Below are 11,426 nucleotides of genomic sequence, written 5' to 3'. Positions count from 1 at the left end.
TCAAACATGTCGACGATCCTTCGACGACGACTGGTGTCCTGCAGGTTTTTCTGGTTCAATTCAGATCGCGTCGATTCAATTCGCTCAACTTTTAACTCTATAAATTGCCAGGAGTATCTGCTGGTACCCTTGTACACGGGGTAAGACATTTTCTACCTCCAAACTCGGCTCAGGTCTCTATTCCAATGGCATACCCGACTAGGAAACGATGGGTTCTACCAATACAAACACGAGGGGTGTAACACCAAGAGGTCCAGATGCTCCAAAAAGATCAAATATCATAAGCTAACACAGGCACCCGATGTGTTCGGGAACAAGATGCCCTCGAATATAAGAAGCAGATACAAACGGAAATGACGATCAACAATGTCCTCAGGAGTGCCGTCGTCAATAGGTGGCTCTGCGAGTAAATAACTGTAGAGTGCATTAATCTGCACCCAACTCTGTCCTGAGATATGGGTTGCGGCACCAGGCACGAAGTGGGTGAGCCTAGTCAACTCCGACGCCCATATCCTATGTGGAGGAGGCTTGTACCGACTGTATAATGGCTCTCCATCTACTCGTAATTCAAACAAGACCTCTCCACATCCTGAAGTATGATCGTGACCTCACCAGTGCGTAGAGGGAAGGTATGTGTCTGCAGCCTCCACCGCTCAACCATGGCTATAATGAGCGCCCAATCATGTTGTACCCGACCAACGGACACACAACGATAGATACTGCCTCGAATCAATATCTCTAAGACGCGGGGGTGTGGGGGCGCTCGCGTAAAAGAGTCCTCGCTCTCTGCAGCCTACGGGGAAGGAGCCTAGTCCCCATCCCTATAACACCAATCCATAATAACTCGAACCTATGAATTTCTTACAAAGAAAGTACTAATCTATCATCGGGCCTCAGGTGAACATTCGGATCCATGAAAGTGTCGTGTCTGTAGAAATTAAATTATTCATTATTCTTGAAATTAAAGTGAAGTTATATTAACTAATTAATCATTTATAGGGAATATGTGAATTATGATGATTATGTTGTATTATATTTTGCAAATAATTATATCTAATTATAATTATTCTCCTAACTACAATTAAAGAAATAACGAACTAATTTATTTAACGATTAACATGGGATAAACAAATAATTAACATGGGACAAACAATTTCACAAACAAATAAATTAACAATGCCATAATTAACAAATAATAGGAGATTACTGTATTTTCTCTAATTAAAAAATTAATAATTCATAAATAATTAACAAAATAACAATTCATAATCAACAATTAACAACTAATAAATTAACAACGACATAATTAACAAATAATAGTAGATTACTATATTTTTTCTAATTAAACAATTCATAAACAATTAAAAAATTAACAATTCATAAATTATTAACAAATTATCAATTCATAATCAATTAACAAATCAACAATTCATAATCAATTAACAAATAATAGATTTTAAAAAATTAAAACAGTAGCAAAACGGCTACTGCCCAACAACCAAAAAAAATAATATGTTTTTTTGAAATTCACGACTATGAAACGTTAAACATGCTTAGGATTATAATGTATTTAACAAAATAATTAAAAAAAAATTCATAGTAGAATGCCCTGATCGAAGCTTCTTGTAGGGTTGTTTTAATCGAATTGTGCGTCGCTTTTTTTCAAAATTCGACCGTGGAACCCGATGGATTTATGTCTGGGTCCTATAGCGCAGTAAAATACTGCGCTAAAGGAGAGAAGGGATATCCTTTATCTCCGTAAAATACTGCGCTAAAGTATTCTTGTAAAAGGAAAAGAGAAATGACGAAAGTGGAGTGAAGAGGAAGTTAGAAAATGTTGAGATAGTAAAAGACTTGATCAAATCAAAATTGCTTGTAAGTCGAAAAGCCAAAAATTAAAAGCCAAAAATTAAAAGCTCGCGACTTTTGACTTATTTTAGCTTACGAGCACTTTGATCTTTTTATAAAAAAAAACATATTATAAAAAACATAAACTAAAACGTGCACGGAATGGAATAGAGATACTATATATTAAAGTGAGAAAGTGAAATGTGTTTGAGAGAAGGCGAGAGAGGAATAAGAAGGAAGAAGGAATGGAGCAGCAAAGCAAAACACTAACAAAAGCATTAATCAAGAACAGTAACAACCCGAAGCTGGCATGGCAACTCTTCACACGAACTCTCTCTTCTCCAAATCCAAATCTCCATTCAATCCCTGCCCTTACACGCATCCTCATCCGTTCCAAAATGCTTCCCGAAATCCACACACTTCACTCTTTCCTCCTTCCTCATATCAATTCCCTTCCTACTCAATACACTCTCATCAGGCTCCTTGCTACCTCTGGTTACATTCAACACTCCTTTTCTCTCTTCCGTTCTACTCGCTCCCTTCACCCACCACCCCAACTCTCACTCTACAATTTTCTTATTCAACAATCTTTCAAATTTGATTCCCCCAACTTCATGTCTTGGTTGTATAAAGACATGATTTCTGCTTGTGTTGCCCCTCTTACTTATACCTTCAATCTTCTCATTCTTGGTTTGTGTTGTTCCGATCGTTTACGAGATGCCCGCCAACTGTTTGATGTTATGCCTGACAAAGGGTGTCACCCCAATGAGTTCACTTTCGGGATTTTGATTCGCGGGTATTGCAAATTTGGGCTTCCTTTTGAAGGTTTGAAGATTCTGGATAAGATGAAGCTGATGGGTGTTTGTCCTAATGTGGTAATATACAATACTTTGATTGCTAGTTTTTGCAAGAAAGGTGATGTTGATGTGGCTGAGAGGTTGGTCGAGAGGATGAGGGAAGACGGGCTTGTTCCTGACGTTGTTACGTTCAATTCTAGGATTTCAGGTCTTTGCAACTCAGGGAAGATTCTTGAAGCTTCGAGAATTTTCAGAGATATGCAAATAGATGAGGTGTTCGGCTTGCCAAGGCCTAATGTTGTAACTTTCAATTTGATGTTGCAGGGGTTTTGTGAGAAAGGGATGTTGGAAGAAGCGAGGACGCTGACTGAATCTATGAAGAAAGATGATATTTTCTTCAACGCGCAGAGCTATAATATCTGGTTATGTGGACTGCTTAGGAATGGAAAGCTGTTGGAGGCTCAAACAGTTCTGAAAGAGATGTCGGAAAATAGAGTAGATCCCACGATATATTCATATAACATTGTGATTGATGGACTCTGCAAGAATGGGATGTTTGGTGATGCGAAAACGTTGATGAGCTTAATGATAAATGATGGTATACTTCCAGATACAGTTACTTATAGCACTCTACTCCATGGCTACTGCACAAAAGGTAAAGTGACTGAGGCAAAGAATGTTCTGCATGAGATGATGAAGAGAGGGTGCACTCCGAATAAATACACCTGCAATACTCTACTTCATAGCATGTGGAAAGAAGGGAAAATATCAGAGGCACAACAATTACTGCAGAAGATGAATGAGAGAGGTTATGGCCTGGATACTGTGAGCTGCAACGTCGTGATTCATGGTCTTTGCCGAACTGGCGAGGTGGACAAAGCTGTTGAGATTGTGAGTGAAATGTGGAATCATGGAAGTGCTGCCCTTGGTGATCTTGGAAATTCGTTTATGAGCTTGGTGAATGAAGATGATCATGGGAGGAAATGCCTGCCCGACTTGATCACCTATTCAACCATTATTAACAGTTTATTCAGAGAAGGGAAGCTTGATGAAGCTAAGAAGAAGTTTGTTGAGATGATGGGAAAGAAGTTGTACCCTGATTCAATTATTTATAATACTATTTTACATCATTTGTGTAAACGAGGAAAGGTATCATCTGCATTTCAAGTTCTAAAGGACATGGAGAAGAAAGGTTGTAGAAAGAGCTTACGAACTTATAATTCTTTGATACTCGGATTGGGGAATAAAAATCAAATGTTTGAAACGTGTGGCGTGATGGATGAAATGAGAGAAAAAGAGATTTCTCCAAATGTTTACACATACAATATCATGATTAGCTGTTTATGCAAATCCGGGAGAACTGAAGAAGCGATTTCTCTTTTGAATGAAATGTTACAGAAAGGAATAATTCCCAATATGCATACCTTTGAGTTGCTTATTAAATCATATTGCAGGACTGGTGAGTTCAGACCAGCTCAAGAGGTATTTGATATAGCCTCGAGTATATGTGGTCACAACAAAGCAATCTACGCACTGATGTTCAATGAATTTCTTGCTGGAGGTGAAATCTTGGAAGCTAAGCAATTTCTGGAAACTGCCATAGATAAACGCTTTGATCTAGGAAGCTTCCTTTACAAAGATCTTATAGACAAGCTGTGTATGGTGGAGAATTTAGAAGGTGCTCATGATATTCTCACCAAGATGATGCACATAGGATATGGTTTTGATCCTGCATCCTTCATGCCAGTTATTGATGGTTTACATAAATTGGGACATAAGCACGAGGCAGATGAACTAGCGGAGAGGATGCTAGAGATGGTTTCAGAAGGTAAGGTGGGTAACAAAGCTTACCAAAACTATAGAGAGTTAAATCATACGAAGCGAAGTAAATATGGCGGAGATGGTTGGCAGGCAATTGTTCACAGGTGCTTATATTCATCTTCTTTATCTTATTTTTCCATATGTTCTGGTGGTCCTCTATTATTTGAGAAACTTAATTGTTTCTACCTCAAAAAGTGAATACATTGAGTTTACTAGGTTGCTGCTTTTACCTGGGAATCTCAGAGTAGTGAAAAGCGAATAGCGCAGAAAACACCAAAGTTTGTTGGAGCTTTAAGCGCAAAGAGGAACTAAAGTGGGCCTTAATGAAGAGAACCGCTAATGGAAAAAGATTAAAAAAAATAAAAATTTATGTAATGCAACAAAACATACCTAAAAGGCAAACAGTAACCATTTGGATTAATGAATTGGAATAACTATAATTAAGTAGAATATATGGAGTAAAAATCATATCAATCTAGTTTAAAAACAATCTTAATTTCTTTGTTTAGATGAAATGATGTAGTTTTATGTTTTTTTCAAGCTAGTTTTCTTATGCTAAAATTTTAATTTCTTATTTATGATCAGTAAAATACATTAACTCTCTTTAACAATTAATGTAGCAATTACCAACTAGAGATATTGTCTACTATTGCCCTCCTAAAGATAGAGCCAACAGGACCAACGGGAGATGAGACGCATGCCTTAGCACCTTAGTACCTACGGTAAAACCCTACTTATGCAACACTAATTTCATAACCTGGCTCTAACTGGATTTTGGAGCTTCAGCACACTACAAATGCGCCTTTAACAATATTGTTTGAAGTGATTAGGCTGTAGAACTTCTGGATCTAGGGTAAATTATGTCATATCTCAATTTATTTAAAGGAAAAAAGAGGAGTCATGGGGAAGAAGAATATTAAAGTGAAAAAGTGCCGAAGTTATGGTTAATAGGATCGTGAGTATGAGTCATCCCTACCTGCTTATTCTAACCTTGGTAAGGTCAAGCCAACATAATTTGGATTCTCTCATTCTCATGGCTCCTTTTTTTCCCCCTTCTATCTTTTGTTCTTTTCCATTACTTTTCCGAAGTGAAGTTACTGATTATGGAGAAGCCCGGGTATAAAAACGGTATACAAAAGTTGGAGAACATACAAAGAGATATGGTTCTCGAAGAATCTTATCTTTTCCATTATTGCGTGATACCTTGGCTAAACTGCAACTCCGCCTGTGTGAGCTCGCTCACATTGCCGGTCCCAAGCCCGGATAAAGGAGGAGGGTTGCCGAGGGTCAATCGGAAACAACCTCCCTACCCAGGTAGGGGTAAGGTTGCGTACATCTTACCCTCCCCAGACCCCACTATTGTGGGATTACACTGGGTAGTGACCAAGTGACCAAGACCTTGGCTAAACTGCCTGTTGATATATTTTTTTTTAATATTTATGTTTTTTCATGAAATCTCCTTCATAGTGTTTCATCAAATCTCCTTAACAGTCTATCCTGTTTTGACAGAGATGATGGGAGTGCAGCAGCCTTGAGAAATTTGAAGCGGGTGCAGAAAGGGTGGGGTCAAGGAAGTGTATCCAGTCTTCGGACTCCCAAAAATGACATTCTGGATGACTAAGAAGCTAGTAATTGAATGTTCTTTCTTCATGATCGTGGACTGCGAGTTCAGGGGAATTGGTAGCAAAGCATGCTCCCCTTAAAAACTTAACGTATACAGCTAGTTAAACGAAGCATATCTAGTTTCGAAATCATAAATGATTATTGGGGCTGAGATGGATGCTAGCAAATGGAGCTCTGTGCCAATACAGGAAAATGAATCACTGATTCAAGTTTCTAAAGGTTGTCATTGTCACTTTTTTCCACTGCTCCATTCTCTGATTTGGCCTTAATATAATATTTTGGACCTATTTTAGTTTCATTCTTCTTTTTTATTTTTTCCTTTTTCCCTTTTCAACTAAAGAACCAGACATTGGTTTGATAAAAAATTTAATATTTGACTTTTTCACCAGCTAGCTAATTATTTTAGCTACTTGGTGAAAGATCTCAAATATTAGCCCTCAACTGGGTAGCTAATTTTAATGTGTGTGTTCTTCAATTTTGACCGGCTGATTTATTTTGAGAAGCACTAAAAACGTCTCTCCAATTAACTTCTTACACAGATATTTTCTCCTGTACATATTTCGTTTTTTGAATGTTCTATTCGATTCCTTTGTCCTACACAGCACCATCAACAGCCCTGCCCCCCCCCCCACCCCCCCCACCACCACCCACCCACACACCTCTCAATGTGCTACTTCATTCACATGATCCTTTTTTTAAAACAGCTGAAGGAACTGCAGTAGCTGAAACCCCCAAATCAGGTCTATAAGGCTGAGCTCACATAGATTATGGAATATTGCTCTCTTGATGACTGGGTCATCGTGCTTGCGCTAGTCCATTGTAAGTTTTATCTTACTGCCTCCATTATTACGAATATGAAACAAGTATTGCCAATTTTCACTGTTTGAAGAAAAAAGAATGATCAGATGGTGGTTTAATGTCTTGGTTGTCTCATCTATGTTTCCTTTCCCCCTTGTCCTGATAAGAGGCCACCTAACACTCTGTCAACAATTTAAGTGCACATGGTTTTCAAAATTTAGATGAAGATTGATTATATGGTTTTCAAAAATTAGATTTCTAAATTTTGAAAACCATATGATCTTCATCAACATTTAGACTTCGACTAGCTATGGAAAAGCTGAATTATTATATAAATTCAAGGAAGTGTAAATACTTAACAATTCCTGGAAAGTTTTACTTTTATTTAGATTTGTGCTGAACTATGAACTGTTGTCCAGTAGTTGAGTGAATCACTGACTCTCAAAAGGTATTTGAACATAGAGATTGGAAAAGTATCTTCTCTGTATCTTTTTTACTCTCAAACTTGAACAGGATAATTGATCTTCGTTCTTACAGAAACTGTTTGCTTATGGTGCAGTGTTGGAAACATGTGGAACCAGCTGCAAAGAGTGAATTTGGGAACTTCTCATGTCTACCTTTGGAGAACCGATGGAAGAACCAGAGAAACCAGACACTCTTTGGGAGGAAAAGCAGCTGTATAGGAGATAGCTAATTTAACATCATCTCATTGGGTGCACTGTTACATTTTATGTACCATTATAAACTACCTTACCGTGCACTTTTGTGCAGCGACAGAGGCAAGATCTCTATTGTTGTATTTCCTGCCCTAGTGTCGTATCCAGTCAATACTTTCTCTTCGAGTTTTATCGTATGTTTGATTTTGTTTGGCTAGTGATGACTTTGGGAATATTGACCAATTTGTTCATATCATCATTAACTGAATATAAATTTGCAAAAAGAATTGTTTGCATCCCTTTGCTTTTCAAGCATCACAAATGAACTCCAATCTTCCTACTGTTTTGGTCCAGAATACTATGATTGAAGCACCCTTTCCACAAAATACGCTCGAGGGTGACAATCCACGTCTCTTTTGTAAATCATACAGGAAGAAAAATTATATAATGGCTAGAATTGGGGGTGTCAAATTTGGCCCAAAAGGTGATTGGCCGTCCAATCCGCCCAAAATTTTATGGGTTGGGCTCAAGATAATTTCACATTGGGTTGATTTTAGCCCAACCCAACATAGTCCATTTTAAAGTGATCTCCAACTTAGCCCAATACTAACCCAATTTTAGCCCGTTTTTAAGATTTATTTAAATTTGAGTTTATTGCTTGAATTTACTCCTTTTTTTTTTTTTTTTTTTTTTTGTGTGTATACACTTTTCTTGTAGCATGTATCTTATAAGTTTGTAGTGTGTTTGATATGAAGGGAAAAAATTTTCACAAAAATATTTTGCTCGAAAATATTTACCACGGAAAATGTTTTCCTCAAAAATATTTTGCGAAAAATCCGCGAAAATATTTTTCGCAAAAAATGTATTTCTAGAAAATATTTTCCACGAAAATGTTTTTCTAGAAAATAGACCCTTCAAAAAAATTGGGTCAAGTTGGGCGGGTCGTGACCCAACCCATTTTTAGCCCATTTCAGCCCAATCCATTTCGGCCCAAGTAACTTTTGAGTCAATGTTAGCCCAACCCATTTATCACCTCAACCCATTTTAATTAGGCCAATTTCAGCCAACCCGCCCATTTGACACTCCTAGCTAGAATCTTCCTGAAGTTGAATCTTTAGGTTGCAATAATTATTTTTATTTGAGAAATATAATTCTTCGTTTAATTATGTTTGATCCGTCTATATGTGGTTAGTACAAGTCATAATGAAACAATGAGATAATCACTTACACGTTGGGTAATGCCTGGGGACCTATAAAATAATGAGGCTAGCTATATATATTGATGATCATGTAATTGCATGTTTTTTTTTTTTTTTTGTTCTAAACATATATTATATTATAGCAAAATATTACAGGGAGGATTATATGGTACAGTGGCATAGTCTGCAGAAGTCAAAGAGTGAAGGGGGAACACTGTCTATGGGGTTCAGTAGTGCACTATTGCTATGAACTGCTCGTTGAAGATGTTGTGTCTCCCTGATTGCTCTTCCTGAAGAACGTCAGTGGTGAAACCCGGTAGGTCCTCAAAAATAGCTATAGTTAACAGTCAATGCTTGTTAGCTACCTAATTCTGTTCTCTGTAAATATGCTCCAGTATCGGATTATCCGGCATTCTGAGCAATTATCAGCAGTCAAGAAGCAACGATTTGTAGGTATAATGAATGGGCAAGGGCATGCAGCATAGATGATTTCAGAGGCATCAAGGTTGATGTGTAAGTATAATTAATGGCATTCATCATAGTGATGATTTCAGAGGGATAAAGGTTGATGTGTAGTGATATAAAGCGTCTTTGATGCGCCAATTGTAGAGCATGAGATAGTGCTAACAATTCAATGTGAGTGCTGGAAACTGAGGCTAGATCATTGAGTGCTGGAAACTGAGGCTAGATTTCTGGAGAAACCGAGGATCCAATTGCCAACCAAGTCTGCAGAATACTCTGCCAATGCTGCTAGCGCCATTTGTCGAAGACCACGCACCGTCAACGTTTAGTTTGATTCCAGGCAGTGGGGGCTGCCATTTCTTTGAGATACATGGGTACTTTAGTGATTGCTGTGGGCCTTGGATTTGCAAGATAGTGATATTTGTGTGCTTTAGAGATGACGAAGTTAGCGTCAACCATATTGTGGGATTGGTTAAAAAAGTTATGGTTCCGGGTTAGCCATATGTTACATGAAGCGAAAGCAGCGAGAGATCTGTTGAAAGGAGCCGAATGAAGGATTTCCAAGTCTGAAGTGAAGCCAATAGAAAGGTTTGTAGGGTAGGCAGTAGCCTGGAGGAGTAGAGTTTCTACGCCTAGTGTGTCCGTCTCAGGTTGTTGTTGGCAGAAAATGCAAGTATTGTCAGAGGTAACACCTATTATGTGGAGATATGAAGTTGTGGGTAGCTTGTTATGTCAGCAGAGCCAAATAAAGGATTCAAATGTTGGCGGGAGGCGTAGCTTCCTTATCCAGGTGAACTGTGGTGCGTTAGTAGATAGAATAATATACTGAAAATTATTCTCAAACAGTAACACTCGAACTCAAGAATACTTCTTCGACCGTACTTTACAAGCTAGTATTTTCAATATTCGCACCTGACACTTTCTCAATAAGTCGCCGGACATCAATATAACCCGCTCGAACTGATCATTAGCTGGTGATGCAAATTCACAGTTAACTCGATTCGAGTATTCAAATTCCCAATACAATTGTTATGGCTAAGCTGTGAGCTGTCGTTCAATAATATCCTATGTTGAAAAGGTATCTAGTGAAACTGCACCACCTCTCCAGTACTGTATCAGTGCAATTACGATGTCGCATATGTAATTTGATCTGGTATGTAGTGAACGAATTCAATGAGCCACTGATGCAAACAGCTCCAAGGCACTTGGTAATTATACCGTAAAATAAAAGACTGAAAATCTATAGAGCTTGAGCAAGAATAAATCATTCCTCTGACGTGCTTAAACACCACCAACTGAAAGAGCCCAAGTTGAATCACATGAAAGTGACCTGAGAGAAATTCTTTTTAGGAGCTATTTCACGCCATAGGTCCTATTCCTTTTTTTTTTCTTGATGCTTTTCATAGCCAGTTTTGTGGATCGACCTATGACATCAGTTGACTTAAACGAGTTGGGGAGCGACGCAACTTCCAGTAGCCATCGAGAGTACCGCTAGGCACTTAGAATATTAGGTCTACTTCCCTGATTAGTCATGATCCGTACATTCCAGAGCCACTAATCTCTATCACCTATGACACAAGAAAAGTCATCATGTATTGTCCACTCAAGGCACTTGCCTCGCCGTTTCTAACCATTTCACGTTGCTAGCAAAACTCTGCTATTGCTGGAAAGCTGCTTTATTGAAGCTGGCACTGCCAATAATAAAACGGTCACTAAAACTGATTCTGCTGTCACCGACCATAAGCTGCTTACGCGACATGGAATATCTGATCCAAATGTCTTACCCCATCTTTGATTCATTAACCACCTGTCTGGCCCATCTCGTGCGGTGCATTGGTCACATGTCTTACCCGATCTTCGGTGCATTAACCATCTGTTTGACCTACATTGCGTGGTGCATCGGTTACATATCTTATCCGAATGGCAAAAATGATGTCAACGCGCTTAATAAGTCATCGACTACTCAACATATATCTCATATATCACACTTATGATGAAAATAGCATAAAACAGTGTAAACACACTGCGTATCAACTCGAATGTTCATTGTTTTCTATGCGATAGTCCCTTCTCTTAAAGACATACTGTAAACTTTGGAGATCGATGCAAAGCCTGCATGACTGCGTAGTATAAATAGGTTTGCCATGCCTCTAAATACCAACTCGTATAAATGTTCTATTTTATTCATAATTTTTAAAGATCAGAAATAATTTAATATAATT

General features: G+C 38.2%; 1 protein-coding gene across 2 annotated transcripts; it reads left to right on the top strand.

The window, feature by feature from the left end:
* The first annotated feature begins 2,039 nt into the window (after positions 1-2,039).
* LOC132621307 (pentatricopeptide repeat-containing protein At2g17140) lies at positions 2,040-7,797 on the top strand. 2 transcript variants are annotated; one of them, XM_060335526.1, is made up of 4 exons: positions 2,040-4,570; positions 5,976-6,308; positions 6,794-6,908; positions 7,447-7,797. In XM_060335526.1, exons 1-2 carry the CDS (start codon positions 2,094-2,096, stop codon positions 6,085-6,087), a joined length of 2,589 nt encoding a protein of 862 aa, XP_060191509.1. In that variant the 5' UTR covers positions 2,040-2,093; the 3' UTR covers positions 6,088-6,308; positions 6,794-6,908; positions 7,447-7,797. The 2 variants fall into 2 exon arrangements, with proteins under 2 accessions (XP_060191509.1, XP_060191508.1); XM_060335525.1 differs by having other exon boundaries at positions 7,425-7,797.
* The last annotated feature ends 3,629 nt before the right edge of the window (positions 7,798-11,426 follow it).

Source organism: Lycium barbarum, chromosome 12 (assembly GCF_019175385.1).
Source record: "Lycium barbarum isolate Lr01 chromosome 12, ASM1917538v2, whole genome shotgun sequence".
NCBI classification, from domain to species: domain Eukaryota; kingdom Viridiplantae; phylum Streptophyta; class Magnoliopsida; order Solanales; family Solanaceae; genus Lycium; species Lycium barbarum.
The sequence above is the reverse complement of the archived record's forward strand: the minus strand, read 5'-3'. Positions and strand labels throughout refer to the sequence as shown.

What these genes read in the sequence shown, in the direction of transcription:
- LOC132621307 (XM_060335526.1), top strand. Translation starts at nt 2,094, where the DNA reads ATGGAGCAGCAAAGCAAAACACTAACAAAAGCATTAATCAAGAACAGT. An exon ending in TGGCAGGCAATTGTTCACAG is followed by an intron (nt 4,571 to 5,975) that starts GTGCTTATATTC and finishes CTGTTTTGACAG; the next exon opens with AGATGATGGGAGTGCAGCAG.